This window comes from Oncorhynchus nerka, linkage group LG9a, assembly GCF_034236695.1.
Source record: "Oncorhynchus nerka isolate Pitt River linkage group LG9a, Oner_Uvic_2.0, whole genome shotgun sequence".
NCBI classification, from domain to species: Eukaryota; Metazoa; Chordata; class Actinopteri; order Salmoniformes; family Salmonidae; genus Oncorhynchus; species Oncorhynchus nerka.
The window spans coordinates 9,253,363-9,268,753 of NC_088404.1; the positions used below are offsets into that span (position 1 = coordinate 9,253,363).

Genomic DNA, 15,391 nt, shown 5'->3' on the forward strand with positions numbered 1-15,391 from the left:
TGCAAGGCTCCACAGTGGGGATTGGAGAATCTGTCCATAGGACCACTTTAAGCCGTACACTCCACAGAGCTGAGCTTTACGGAAGAGTGGCCAGAAAAAAGCCATTGCTTAAAGAAAACAATAAGCAAACACATTTGGTGTTCACCAAAATGCATGTGGGAGACTCCCCAAACATATGGAAGAAGGTACTCTGGTCAGATGAGACTAAAATTGGGCTTTTTGGTCATCAAGGAAAACGCTACATCTGGCGCAACCCCAACACCTCTCATCACCCCGAGAATACCATCCCCACAGTGAAGCATGGTAGTGGCAGCATCATGCTGTGTGGGTGTTTTTCATCTGCAGGGACTGGGAAACTGGTCAGAATTGAATGAATGATGGATGGCGCTAAATACAGGGAAATTCTTTAGGGAAACCTGTTTCAGTCTTCCAGAGATTTGAGACTGGGACGGAGGTTCACATTCCAGCAGGACAATGACCCTAAGCATACTGCTAAAGCAACACTCGAGTGGTTTAAGGGGAAACATTTAAATGTCTTGGAATGGCCTAGTCAAAGCCCAGACCTCAATCCAATTGAGAATCTGTGTTATGACTTAAAGATTGCTGTACACCAGCGGAACCCATCCAACTTGAAGGAGCTGGAGCAGTTTAGCCTTGAAGAATGGGCAAAAATCCGAGCTAGATGAGAGAGAGAGATGGAAAGAAGCATGGAGAGAAGCATGGAGAGAGAGAGAGAGAGAGAGAGAAACAGAGAGAGAAAGAAATAGAGAGAAGAGAGAGAGAAGCACAGAGAGAGAGCGAGATGAAGATAATTAGAGGCAGTGTTTGGAGAATTATGGAGGATCGAAATGAGGACGTGATTAAGGAAGCCCCGTGCTCTCTGTGTATGTCAGTATGTTAACGAGAGGAGAACCCCAGGTTTATGTTCTTAACATGGGCAGTAATTGCATGCTATTACATCTCACACCTATTAGGTAGTGTATGAGGACATGTTTTGTAGGCTAAGCAGGGAGAACCCCTCGCTCTCTATGTCACCACCTGTAGAGGCGCCTCATCCCAACAACCCTGTCGATGTGACAGGGATACTAAGGATAATACCTGACAGAGGAGAGGAGAGGAGAGGAGAGGCGAGGCCCAGGGTGATTGTTAACTATTTTCAACGGGTGCCTCTTTCAGAGTCCATTGGTTATAATGTAGTGCACTTTTTCAGTGTCTGTAGTGAGGCGTTGTTCTGTCTGTGTAAAGTTTACTGCAGTACTAATATAACCCTTCTCTTTCTATATCTTTCTATTTGTGTGTGTGTGTGCATGCGTGCCTATGTTTGTGTGTGTGTGCGTGCGTGCCTGTGTGTGTTTAGCTGGGACATCGAGGGAGCAGTGTATGGGACCCAGTGTGGAGAGATAGAGTCGGGCCTGGCCCTGGTGTTTGAGAGGGGTGGAGAGAGGAAGATGTGTACTCCTTACCTGGACACCACCTCCTTTGGAAACATTCGCTTCCACTTCACCATGGGTAAGGACCACCAACACAGACCACTACCCACGGGTGCTTCCACTCCACCATGGGTAAGGTAACCACCAACACAGACCACTACCCACGGGTGCTTCCACTTCACCATGGGTAAGAACCACCAACATAGACCGCTACCCACGGGTGCTTCCACTTCACCATGGGTAAGGTAACCACCAACACAGACCACTACCCACGGGTGCTTCCACTTCACCATGGGTAAGGACCACCAACACAGACCACTACCCACGGGTGCTTCCACTTCACCATGGGTAAGGTAACCACCAACACAGACCACTACCCACGGGTGCTTCCACTTCACCATGGGTAAGGTAACCACCAACACAGTCCGTTACCCACGGGTCTAAAAATACCTTCTCCCCTCTCCTTACATTCACTGACGAGCTTCCACCATATTGGCCAATAAGTTCAGTCAGTGCAGATGAAGGGGAGGGTCAAGGTCTAGGAACAGTGGGGTTAACTGCCTTGTTCAGGGGAAGAATGACAGATCTGTACCTTGTCAGATTCGATCTTGCAACCTTCCGGTTACTAGTCCAACACTCTAACCACTAGGCTACCTGCCGCCCCTCCACCCTAACCACTAGGCTACCTGCCGCCCCTCCACCCTAACCACTAGGCTACCTGCCGCCCCTCCACCCTAACCACTAGGCTACCTGCCGCCCCTCCACCCTAACCACTAGGCTACCTGCCGCCCTCCACCCTAACCACTAGGCTACCTGCCGCCCCTCCACCCTAACCACTAGGCTACCTGCCGCCCCTCCACCCTAACCACTAGGCTACCTGCCGCCCCTCCACCCTAACCACTAGGCTACCTGCCGCCCCTCCACCCTAACCACTAGGCTACCTGCCGCCCCTCCACCCTAACCACTAGGCTACCTGCCGCCCCTCCACCCTAACCACTAGGCTACCTGCCGCCCCTCCACCCTAACCACTAGGCTACCTGCCGCCCCTCCACTCTAACCACTAGGCTACCTGCCACCCCTCCACTCTAACCACTAGGCTACCTGACGCCCCTCCACCCTAACCACTAGGCTACCTGCCGCCCCTCCACTCTAACCACTAGGCTACCTGCCGCCCCTCCACTCTAACCACTAGGCTACCTTGCCGCCACAATGGAGAAAGAGGCGTATTCTCATACCTATAAAGTGGTTAGTCTTTTTCCAACCAAACATTTTCCCGACTGTCTGTGTGTTTTCCCGACTGTCTGCGTGTTTTCCTGCAGGTGGAGGAGAGTGTGACCCAGGAGAGTCCCATGAGAATGATGTCATCTTGTTTGGGAGGTCAGAGGGGAGGAGAGACCACGTGCTGTTAGACACCCTGCCATACTCCTCCTACAAGGTGAGACCAAAACACACACACACACAGAGAGACCACGTGCTGTTGGACAATCTGCCATACACACAGACCTGCTCTGTCCTCTACACTATACAGACCTGCTCTGTCCTCTACACTATACAGACCTGCTCTGTCCTCTACACTATACAGACCTGCTCTGTCCTCTACAGACCTGCTCTGTCCTCTACAGACCTGCTCTGTCCTCTACAGACCTGCTCTGTCCTCTACAGACCTGCTCTGTCCTCTACAGACCTGCTCTATAATGTGATCTAGCTCTAACTGTTCTGTTGATGTTTAGGAGAATATAAAATATGTTTATCCAGCCAACTCTGTTATTCCTCTTCTTTCCTCTTCCTTCCTCCCCCCTCTCTCCCCCCTCTCCTCCTTCCTCCCCCTCTCCTCCTTCCTCCCCTCTCCTCACCCTCTCCTCCTTCCTCCTCACCCTCTCCTCCTTCCTCCCCCTCTCCTCCTCCCCCTCTCCCCCTCTCCCCCCTCTCCCCTCTCCCCCCTCTCCTCACCCTCTCCCCCTCTCCTCCTTCCTCCCCCTCTCCCCCTCTCCTCCTTCCTCCCCCTCTCCTCACCCTCTCCTCCTTCCACCCCCTCTCCTCACCCTCTCCTCCTTCCACCCCCTCTCCTCCTTCCTCTCTCCCTCCTCCCCCTCTCCTCCTTCCTCCCCCTCTCCTCCTTCCTCCCCTCTCCTCACCCTCTCCTCCTTCCTCCTCACCCTCTCCTCCTTCCTCCTCACCCTCTCCTCCTCCCCCTCTCCTCACCCTCTCCTCACCCTCTCCCCCTCCCCCCTCTCCCTCCTTCCTCCCCCTCTCCTCCTCCCCCTCTCCTCACCCTCTCCCCCTCTCCTCCTCCCCCCTCTCCTCACCCTCTCCCCCTCTCCTCCTCCCCCTCTCCTCACCCTCTCCCCTCTCCTCCTTCCTCCCCCTCTCCCCCTCTCCTCCTTCCTCCCCCCTCTCCTCCCCCTCTCCTCCTTCCACCCCTCTCCTCACCCTCTCCTCCTTCCACCCCCTCTCCTCCTTCCTCTCTCCCTCCTCCCCCTCTCCTCCTTCCTCCCCCTCTCCTCCCCCCCCTCTCCTCCTTCCTCCCCCTCTCCTCCCCCCTCTCCTCCTTCCTCCCCCTCTCCTCCTTCCTCCCCCTCTCCTCACCCTCTCCTCCTTCCTCCTCACCCTCTCCTCCTTCCTCCTCACCCTCTCCTCCTCCCCCTCTCCTCCTTCCTCCCCCTCTCCTCCTCCCCCTCTCCTCCTCTCCTCCTCCCCCCCTCTCCTCACCCTCTCCCCCTCTCCTCCTCCCCCCTCTCCTCACCCTCTCCCCCTCTCCTCCTCCCCCCCTCTCCTCACCCTCTCCCCCTCTCCTCCTTCCTCCCCCTCTCCCCTCTCTCCTCCTTCCTCCCCCTCTCCCCCTCTCCTCCCCCTCTCCTCCTTCCACCCCCTCTCCTCACCCTCTCCTCCTTCCACCCCCTCTCCTCCTTCCTCCCCCTCTCCCCCTCTCCTCCTTCCCCCCCCCCTCTCCTCACCCTCTCCTCCTTCCTCCCCCTCTCCCCTCTCCTCCTTCCTCCCCTCCCCTCTCCTCCTTCCACCCCCTCTCCTCACCCTCTCCTCCTTCCACCCCCTCTCCTCCTTCCTCTCTCCCTCCTCCCCCTCCTCCTTCCTCCCCCTCTCCTCCTTCCTCCCCCTCTCCTCACCCTCTCCCCTCCTCCCCCCCTCCTCCTTCCTCCCCCTCTCCTCCTTCCTCCCCCTCTCCTCACCCTCTCCTCCCCCTCTCCTCCTTCCTCCTCACCCTCTCCTCCTTCCTCCTTCCTCCTCACCCTCTCCTCCTCCCCCTCTCCTCCCCTCCTCACCCTCTCCCCCTCTCCTCCCCTCTCCCCCTCTCCTCCTCCCCCCTCTCCTCACCCTCTCCCCCTCTCCTCCTTCCTCCCCCTCTCCTCCTCCCCCTCTCCTCACCCTCTCCCCCTCTCCTCACCCTCTCCCCCTCTCCTCCTTCCTCCCCCTCTCCTCCTTCCTCCCCTCTTTCCTCCCCCTCTCCCCCTCTCCTCCTTCCTCCCCTCTCCTCACCCTCTCCTCCTTCCACCCCTCTCCTCCCCCTCTCCTCCTTCCTCCCCTCTCCTCCTTCCTCCCCCTCTCCTCCCCCTCTCCTCCTTCCTCCCCCTGTCCTCCTTCCTCCCCCTCTCTCCCTCTCCTCCTTCCTCCCCCTCCTCCTCCTCCTTCCCCTCTCTTCCTCTCCTCCCCCTCTCTTCCTTCCTCTCCTCCTTCCTCCTCTCTTCCTTCCTCCCCCTCTGTCTTCTCCACCCCTCCTCTCTTCCTTCCTCCTCTCTTCCTTCCTCCCCCTCTGTCTTCTCCACCCCCTCCTCTCTCCTCTCTTCCTTCCTCCCCCTCCTCTCTTCTGTCTTCTCCTCCCCCTCCTCCCCCCTCTTCCCCTAGAGTCCATCTGTAGTATCAGTAGCCCTACCTCCAGACCTCCAGACCCCTGTCACCCAGTTCTGTCTGGAGCAACGGGCACACGGTGGTGCTAACCGTCATGTCTGGGCCGTGGACTTCATGCAGCTGCTGCCCGTTCTGCCTGCCACACACACCCACGTGGCCCAGTTCTCCATCAACCTGGGCTGTGGATCCTACCAGCCTGCCAACAGGTACAATACACCTTCTGTACTGTTGCACTCAACAGCCAGCACAATGCAAAACAATCAATGCAATACATTTTCTATTTGCTAATTGCACACATTTCTTAATATATTTTTTGCAATACTGACAGTTCTTCCCCTTTTGTTACAATGTGTTGTAAGGTGGAATAAAAATGTGTCTTCCTCTTTGTTAGTGTCAATCTGGAGTTTTCCACCAATCACGGTCGTTCCTGGTCCCTACTCCACACAGAGTGTCTCCCAGACTTGTGTGCTGGACCTCACCTACCACATAGCACCGTCTACTCCTCTGATAACTACAGCGGGTAGGGATGTTTGTGTGTGTGTGCGTGTTAATGTGGGTTTACGTGTGTGTGTGTGTTTTCCTGGATATACACTTTTAGAAAGAAAGTTGCTAAGTTGAACCATACAGGGTTCATCGGTTTGTCCCGATAGGTTCCACCTTTTTGGTTCTACCGAGAACCCTCTACGAACGGTTCTACCGAGAACCCTCTACGAACGGTTCTACCGAGAACCCTCTACGAACGGTTCTACCGAGAACCCTCTATGAATGGTTTGTTCCACCAGCCTTATTAGCCTTTAAAACGTAATTAATTTTATGATGTTACGTACACTTCATGGAAGGGGGAACACAATACCCTGCTACACAACTCCCCGTGGAGTGAAAGAGGTATGTGACTGTGGGTGGAGGTAAAGAGGTATGTGACTGTGGGTGGAGGTAAAGAGGTATGTGACTGTGGGTGGAGGTAAAGAGGTATGTGACTGTGGGTGGAGGTAAAGAGGTATGTGACTGTGGGTGGAGGTAAAGAGGTATGTGACTGTGGGTGGAAGTAAAGAGGTATGTGACTGTGGGTGGAAGTAAAGAGGTATGTGACTGTGGGTGGAGGTAAAGAGGTATGTGACTGTGGGTGGAGGTAAAGAGGTATGTGACTGTAGGTAGAGGTAAAGAGGTATGTGACTGTAGGTGGAGGTAAAGAGGTATGTGACTGTAGGTGGAGGTAAAGAGGTATGTGACTGTAGGTGGATGTATGGGACTGTAGGTGGAGGTATGTGACTGTAGGTGGAGGTATGTGACTGTAGGTGGAGGTATGTGACTGTAGGTGGAGGTATGTGACTGTAGGTGGAGGTAAAGAGGTATGTGACTGTAGGTATGTGACTGTGGGTGGAGGTATGTGACTGTGGGTGGAGGTATGTGACTGTGGGTGGAGGTATGTGACTGTGGGTGGAGGTATGTGACTGTGGGTGGAGGTATGTGACTGTAGGTGGAGGTATGTGACTGTGGGTGGAGGTATGGGACTGTGGGTGGAGGTATGTGACTGTGGGTGGAGGTATGTGACTGTGTGTGGAGGTATGTGACTGTGGGTGGAGGTATGTGACTGTGGGTGGAGGTATGTGACTGTGGGTGGAGGTATGTGACTGTAGGTGGAGGTATGTGGCTGTAGGTGGAGGTATGTGACTGTGGGTGGAGGTATGTGACTGTAGGTGGAGGTAAGTGGCTGTAGGTGGAGGTGTGTGGCTGTAGGTGGAGGTAAGTGGCTGTAGGTGGAGGTGTGTGGCTGTAGGTGGAGGTGTGTGACTGTAGGTGGAGGTAAAGAGGTATGTGACTGTAGGTGGAGGTATGTGACTGTGGGTGGAGGTAAGGGACTGTGGGTGGAGGTATGGGACTGTGGGTGGAGGTATGGGACTGTGGGTGGAGGTATGGGACTGTGGGTGGAGGTATGTGACTGTGGGTGGAGGTATGTGACTGTGGGTGGAGGTATGTGACTGTGGGTGGAGGTAAGGGACTGTGGGTGGAGGTAAGGGACTGTGGGTGGAGGTAAGGATTACAGAGGCAGAGAATACTACCGTTTACAGTGAATTTATTTACTTCACAGGGTAATTGTGGGGAAAAGGGGCTGGACGGAACCAAAGCTAAGAAAGTAAAAGTTAGAGCCCCCTCTCCTACCTACCCACTACTTACCTAACCTCTCCTACCTACCCACTACTTTCCTAACCTACCCTCTCCTACCTACCCACTACTTACCTAACCTACCCTCTCCTACCTACCCACTACTTACCTAACCTACCCACCCACTACTTACCTAACCTACCCTCTCACACCTACCCACTACTTACCTAACCTACCCTCTCCTACCTACCCACTACTTACCTAACCTTAATGCCACATGGCGGGCGCACCAAATACATAGAGTGCATGCTACGGGTACAGTTTAACTTATGTTTACAGACACCTTAGCCAAATACATTTAATCTTGGTTTTTCACAATTCCTGACATTCAAATCACAGTAATAATTCCCTGTTTTAGGTCAGTTAAGATCACCAATTTATTTTAAGAATGTGAACATTGCAGAATAAGAGACAATGATTTATTTCAGCTTTTATTTCTTTCATCACATTCCCACTGGGTCAGAAGTTTACATACACTCAATTAGTATTTGGCAGCATTACCTTTAAATTGTTTAACTTCGGTTAAACTGAGTCAGGTAGCCTTCCACAAGCTTCCCAGAATAAGTTGGGTGAATTTTGGCCCATTCCTCCTGACAGAGCTGGTGTAACTGAGTCAGGTTTGTAGGCCTCCATGTTCGCACACGCTTTTTCAGTTCTGCCCACACATTTTCTATAGGATTGAGGCCAGGGTTTTGTGATGGCCACTCCAATACCTTGACTTTGTTGTCCTTAAACCATTTTGCCACAACTTTGGAAGTATGCTTGGGGTGATTGTCCATTTGGAAGACCCATTTGCGACCAAACTTTAACATGCTGACTGATGTCTCGAGATGTTGCTTCAATATATCCATACATTTTACTTTCTCATGATGACATCTATTTTGTGAAGTGCACCAGTCCCTCCTGCAGCAAAGCACCCCCACAACATGATGCTGCCACCCCCGTGCTTCCCGGTTGGGATGGTGTTCTTCGGCTTGCAAGCCTCCCCCTTTTTCATCCAAACATAACGATGGTCATTACGGCCAAACAGTTCTATTTGTTTCATCAGACCAGAGGACATTTCTCCAAAAATTACAATCTCAGTCCCCATGTGCAGTTGCAAACTGTAGTCTGGCTTTTTTATAGCGGTTTTGGAGCAGTGGCTTCTTCCTTGCTGAGCGGCCTTTCAGGTTATGTTGATATAGGACTCGTTTTACTGTGGATATAGATACTTTTGTACCGGTTTCCTCCAGCATCTTCACAAGGTCCTTTGCTGTTGTTCTGGGATTGATGTGCACTTTTCGCACCGAAGTACGTTCATCTCTAGGAGACAGAACACATCTCCTTCCTGAGCGGTATGACGGCTGCGTGGTCCCATGGTGTTTATACTTGCGTACTATTGTTTTTCCGATGATATCAAGGAAAGAGGCACTGAATTTGAAGGTAGGCCTTGAAATACATCCACAGGTACACCTCCAATTGACTCAAATGATATTAGCTTATCAGAATCTTACATTTACATTTAAGTCATTTAGCAGACGCTCTTATCCAGAGCGACTTACAAATTGGTGCATTCACCTTATGACATCCAGTGGAACAGCCACTTTACAATAGTGCATCTAAATCTTTTAAGGGGGGTGAGAAGGATTACTTTATCCTATCCTGGGTATTCCTTAAAGAGGTGGGGTTTCAGGTGTCTCCGGAAGGTGGTGATTGACTCCGCTGTCCTGGCGTCGTGAGGGAGTTTGTTCCACCATTGGGGGGCCAGAGCAGCGAACAGTTTTGACTGGGCTGAGCGGGAACTGTACTTCCTCAGTGGTAGGGAGGCGAGCAGGCCAAAGGTGGATGAACGCAGTGCCCTTGTTTGGGTGTAGGGCCTGATCAGAGCCTGGAGGTACTGAGGTGCCGTTCCCCTCACAGCTCCGTAGGCAAGCACCATGGTCTTGTAGCAGATGCGAGCTTCAACTGGAAGCCAGTGGAGAGAGCGGAGGAGCGGGGTGACGTGAGAGAACTTGGGAAGGTTGAACACCAGACGGGCTGCGGCGTTCTGGATGAGTTGTAGGGGTTTAATGGCACAGGCAGGGAGCCCAGCCAACAGCGAGTTGCAGTAATCCAGACGGGAGATGACAAGTGCCTGGATTAGGACCTGCGCCGCTTCCTGTGTGAGGCAGGGTCGTACTCTGCGGATGTTGTAGAGCATGAACCTACAGGAACGGGCCACCGCCTTGATGTTAGTTGAGAACGACAGGGTGTTGTCCAGGATCACGCCAAGGTTCTTAGCGCTCTGGGAGGAGGACACGATGGAGTTGTCAACCGTGATGGCGAGATCATGGAACGGGCAGTCCTTCCCCGGGAGGAAGAGCAGCTCCGTCTTGCCGAGGTTCAGCTTGAGGTGGTGATCCGTCATCCACACTGATATGTCTGCCAGACATGCAGAGATGCGATTCGCCACCTGGTCATCAGAAGGGGGAAAGGAGAAGATGAATTGTGTGTCGTCTGCATAGCAATGATAGGAGAGACCATGTGAGGTTATGACAGAGCCAAGTGACTTGGTGTATAGCGAGAATAGGAGAGGGCCTAGAACAGAGCCCTGGGGGACACCAGTGGTGAGAGCACGTGGTGAGGAGACAGGTTCTCGCCACGCCACCTGGTAGGAGCGACCTGTCAGGTAGGACGCAATCCAAGCGTGGGCCGCGCCGGAGATGCCCAACTCGGAGAGGGTGGAGAGGATCTGATGGTTCACAGTATCGAAGGCAGCCGATAGGTCTAGAAGGATGAGAGCAGAGGAGAGAGAGTTAGCTTTAGCAGTGCGGAGCGCCTCCGTGATACAGAGAAGAGCAGTCTCAGTTGAATGACTAGTCTTGAAACCTGACTGATTTGGATCAAGAAGGTCATTCTGAGAGAGATAGCGGGAGAGCTGGCCAAGGACGGCACGTTCAAGAGTTTTGGAGAGAAAAGAAAGAAGGGATACTGGTCTGTAGTTGTTGACATCGGAGGGATCGAGTGTAGGTTTTTTCAGAAGGGGTGCAACTCTCGCTCTCTTGAAGACGGAAGGGACGTAGCCAGCGTTCAGGGATGAGTTGATGAGCAAGGTGAGGTAAGGGAGAAGGTCTCCGGAAATGGTCTGGAGGAGAGGATAGGGTCAAGCGGGCAGGTTGTTGGGCGGCCGGCCGTCACAAGACGCGAGATTTCATCTGGAGAGAGAGGGGAGAAAGAGGTCAGAGCACAGGATAGGGCAGTGTGAGCAGAACCAGCGGTGTCGTTTGACTTAGCAAACGAGGATCGGATGTCGTCGACCTTCTTTTCAAAATGGTTGACGAAGTCATCTGCAGAGAGGGAGGAGAGGGGGGAGGGGGAGGAGGATTCAGGAGGGAGGAGAAGGTGGCAAAGAGCTTCCTAGGGTTAGAGGCAGATGCTTGGAATTTAGAGTGGTAGAAAGTGGCTTTAACAGCAGAGACAGAAGAGGAAAATGTAGAGAGGAGGGAGTGAAAGGATGCCAGGTCCGCAGGGAGGCGAGTTTTCCTCCATTTCCGCTCGGCTGCCCGGAGCCCTGTTCTGTGAGCTCGCAATGAGTCGTCGAGCCACGGAGCGGGAGGGGAGGACCGAGCCGGCCTGGAGGATAGGGGACATAGAGAGTCAAAGGATGCAGAAAGGGAGGAGAGGAGGGTTGAGGAGGCAGAATCAGGAGATAGGTTGGAGAAGGTTTGAGCAGAGGGAAGAGATGATAGGATGGAAGAGGAGAGAGTAGCGGGGGAGAGAGAGCGAAGGTTGGGACGGTGCGATACCGTCCGAGTAGGGGCAGTGTGGGAAGTGTTGGATGAGAGCGAGAGGGAAAAGGATACAAGGTAGTGGTCGGAGACTTGGAGGGGAGTTGTAATGAGGTTAGTGGAAGAACAGCATCTAGTAAAGATGAGGTCAAGCGTATTGCCTGCCTTGTGAGTAGGGGGGGAAGGTGAGAGGGTGAGGTCAAAAGAGGAGAGGAGTGGAAAGAAGGAGGCAGAGAGGAATGAGTCAAAGGTAGACGTGGGGAGGTTAAAGTCGCCCAGAACTGTGAGAGGTGAGCCGTCCTCAGGAAATGAGCTTATCAAGGCATCAAGCTCATTGATGAACTCTCCGAGGGAACCTGGAGGGCGATAAATGATAAGGATGTTAACCTCTTACCTCTACCTGGGACGCTTGCGTCCCAACTAGAGCTCTGGAAATGCAAATGCGCTACGCTAAATGCTAATAGTATTAGTTAACTCAAAAGTTCATTAAAATACACATGCAGGGTATCAAATTAAAGCTACACTCGTTGTGAATCCAGGCAACAAGTCAGATTTTTAAAATGCTTTTCGGCGACAGCATGAGAAGCTATTATCTGATAGCATGCACCAATACACTATAACAGAAAAGCACAGCAGGGGACGTAAACAAAATAATTAGCATTTCGGCGTTACACAAACCGCACAATAAAATAGAAAACAGTCATTACCTTTCACCATCTTCTTTGTTGGCACTCCTAGATGTCCCATAAACACTTTTGGGTCTTTATTTCGATTAAATCGGGCCATATAAAGCCAAGATATCGTTATATGTAGACTGTGTGATAAACGAAAAAAACAGCGATTTCACAACGTAACGTCATTTTTTAAAATTCAAAAAGTAGACGATAAACTTTCACAAAACACTTCGAAATACGTTTGTAATGCTACTTTAGGTATTAGTAAACGTTAATAAGCGATAAAAATCATCCGTAGGCGATGTAGATATCATTAGCTGTCGTCTTGGAAAAAATTTCAGGAGAGAGCTCTTCCGGAATGATCTGGGCGGAGACCGGAGGTAAGCGGTGCCCCTCTTTCGGTTCAACCAAGAATCAAAGATGATTAAATTCACAAGATACTCGACAACATGGGGATGCTGTGGGAGTTGAATGCTCGGTCTTATCTAATTCGGCTCACTGTTAACAAATGCGGTAGTGGCGCAAGGATATTTATTTCCATTTTCTGTGATCAGGTTTTCCTGCACTTTCCGATGTAACGCACGTTATGTAATAGCCACAGTCGTGATTTAACCAGTTTTAAAAACGTCCGAGGGTTTCCTATACACACATTCTAACCATATGAACGTACTATATTCCTGGCATGAGTAGCAGGGCGCTGAAATGTTGCGCGATTTTTAATAAAATGTTCAAAAAAGTAGAGGGTCGACTGAAGAGGTTAAGCTTGAAAGGGCTGGTAACTGTGACAGCATGGAATTCAAAGGAGGCGATAGACAGATGGGTAAGGGGAGAAAGAGAGAATGACCACTTGGGAGAGATGAGGATCCCGGTGCCACCACCCCGCTGACCAGAAGCTCTCGGGGTGTGCGAGAACACGTGGGCGGACGAAGAGAGAGCAGTAGGAGTAGCAGTGTTATCTGTGGTGATCCATGTTTCCGTCAGTGCCAGGAAGTCGAGGGACTGGAGGGAGGCATAGGCTGAGATGAACTCTGCCTTGTTGGCCGCAGATCGGCAGTTCCAGAGGCTACCGGAGACCTGGAACTCCACGTGGGTCGTGCGCGCTGGGACCACCAGATTAGGGTGGCCGCGGCCACGCGGTGTGGAGCGTTTGTATGGTCTGTGCAGAGAGGAGAGAACAGGGATAGACAGACACATAGTTGACAGGCTACAGAAGAGGCTACGCTAATGCAAAGGAGATTGGAATGACAAGTGGACTACACGTCTCGAATGTTCAGAAAGTTAAGCTTACGTAGCAAGAATCTTATTGACTAAAATGATTAAAATGATACAGTACTGCTGACGTAGGCTAGCTGGCAGTGGCTGCGTTGTTGACTTTGTAGGCTAGCTGGCAATCGCTCTAGACTACACAATTATCTTTGATACAAAGACGGCTATGTAGCTAGCTATGTAGCTAGCTACGATCAAACAAATCAAACCGTTGTACTGTAATGAAATGAAATGAAAATGTGATACTACCTGTGGAGCGAAGCGGAATGCGACCGGGTTGTTGAGTGCGGAAGTTCTATTCGGAAGACGTTGGCTAGCTGTTGGCTAGCTAGCAGTGTCTCCTAAGTTAAGGACGACAAATAGCTGGCTAGCTAACCTCGGTAAATTAAGATATTCACTAAGACTACACACTCTAAACTACACAATTATCTTGGATAGGAAGACAGCAAAGACAACTATGTAGCTAGCTAACACTACACTAATCAAGTCGTTCAGTTGAGTGAAATAGTTTCTACAGTGCTGCTATTCGGTAGACGGTGGACGTTTGCTAGCTGGCTAGCTGCTGGGCAGATAGCAGTGTAGACTACGTTAGGACGACGAAATACGATAATTACGCAATTATCTTTGATACAAAGACGGCTATGTAGCTAGCTAAGAAGAAATTGCTAAGATTAGACAAATCAAACCGTTGTACTATAATGAAATGTAATGAAAAGTTATACTACCTGCGGACCGAAGTGCGGATGCGACCGCTCGCTCCAACCCGGAAGTGTAGACTCTTCTAATGCAATCATTTTCTGGAATTTTCCCAGCTGTTTAAAGGCACAGTCAACTTAGTGTATGTAAACCTCTGACCCACTGGAATTGTGATACAGTGAATTATAAGTGAAATAATCTGTCTGAAAACAATTGTTGGAAAAAAATTACTTGTGTCATGCACAAAGTAGATGTCCTAACCGACTTGCCAAAACTATCGTTTGTTAAACAAGACATTTGTGGAGTGGTTGGAAAACGAGTTTTGTAAACTTGTAAACTTCAACTGTATATGGATGCCCGCAGGTCTCTTGCCTAAGCACTCCCAAGGTGCCTTCCCCTTCCCCCCTGGGAACAAAAACAGAATAATTACTAACTTAAAGTGAACCATTTCAATAATCACAAACACAGTCCTTTTGGCATACACATACCTCAGCAGGAGCGGCTACAAAATCCTTTACAACAAACTAATCAGACCCACAACCAACACAGCACATACAAAGAAGCTCTTTCCTAACAAAGGAACGCTGGCTTTTCAAGCTGCAGAGGGAGTCGGTAATTGCAGACAGCTGTACCCCCTGAGGAGAGGGCGGGGTCAGAGCGCCAATTAGTGATGGGCCGACCAATCAGCTGCTTTAGGGGAATCCAGGAAGCAATTTTCCTGAAATACACACAAACCCACAACACAAAAGGAACGTAGCATATGATAATACATGACATATATCATGTGACCTTTCTTTGAGGACCTAGTTATATACCCTGACACGGTGGTGTTAGGAAACTACTGGTTTACAGGCCACATTAGGCCTGCAAGTCACGTAATGCTGGCTTGCAAAGTGATGTGTAATTCCTATTGGAATCCAGCCAGAGTGAAGATATCCAACGAGTGAAGTTATTAATCACACAAGACCTGGATTCATGATGATTTTGCAGGGGAAGATTGAATACTGAGACAACCTCAATCATCTGAACTGGAACAGCCATCTCAGTAACGGGTGCAATAGATCCAACTGATTGGATTAGTTTAAAAAACATCTCTGTTATTTGTCTGTGTGTAGTATAAAATGTATTAACCAATACATGTACAAAACAAAAACACATATTACAGTAAAACAAACAATTCTGGAAAATCTCCCTTCAATAGAGCATGCTGGGAAATATTATATGGTTCAATTTAAAACCCTTCTTGTCTTCCAAAAAAATCACCCAAGAACCTTTTCCTCCAGAAACAATTCTTAGGATGTTAAAGGTTCTAGGTAGAACCCTTTGCCTTCCAAAAAGGGTTCTTCTGATCAAAACTGTTCTAGGTAGAACCCTATCCCTCTGCAAAAGAACCCTTTCGGAACCCTTTTTGTCTAAGAGTGTTCTGTCTGACTGTTGGCATGTCCCTCTGTGTCTGCAGCTGGACGAGGATCTCCATCCCCTTACCCAACGCTGCCCTGACTGAGAACACCCAGTTCCGTTGGAGACAGGGTGGCATGGGAGCTGGCAACATGTG

General features: G+C 50.8%; 1 protein-coding gene across 1 annotated transcript in view; it reads left to right on the plus strand.

Moving 5' to 3' along the window:
• The window catches only part of LOC115120311 (reelin-like), a 427,502-nt gene that overhangs the window by 257,899 nt on the left and 154,212 nt on the right, over positions 1-15,391 (plus strand). Inside the window, exons 12-16 of the mRNA XM_065022290.1 lie at positions 1,358-1,509; positions 2,750-2,865; positions 5,289-5,497; positions 5,683-5,811; positions 15,296-15,391. The exon at positions 15,296-15,391 is cut by the window's right edge and continues 14 nt beyond it. Coding sequence (XP_064878362.1) covers positions 1,358-1,509; positions 2,750-2,865; positions 5,289-5,497; positions 5,683-5,811; positions 15,296-15,391 — 702 coding nt within the window. The remainder of the gene's footprint in view (positions 1-1,357; positions 1,510-2,749; positions 2,866-5,288; positions 5,498-5,682; positions 5,812-15,295) is intronic.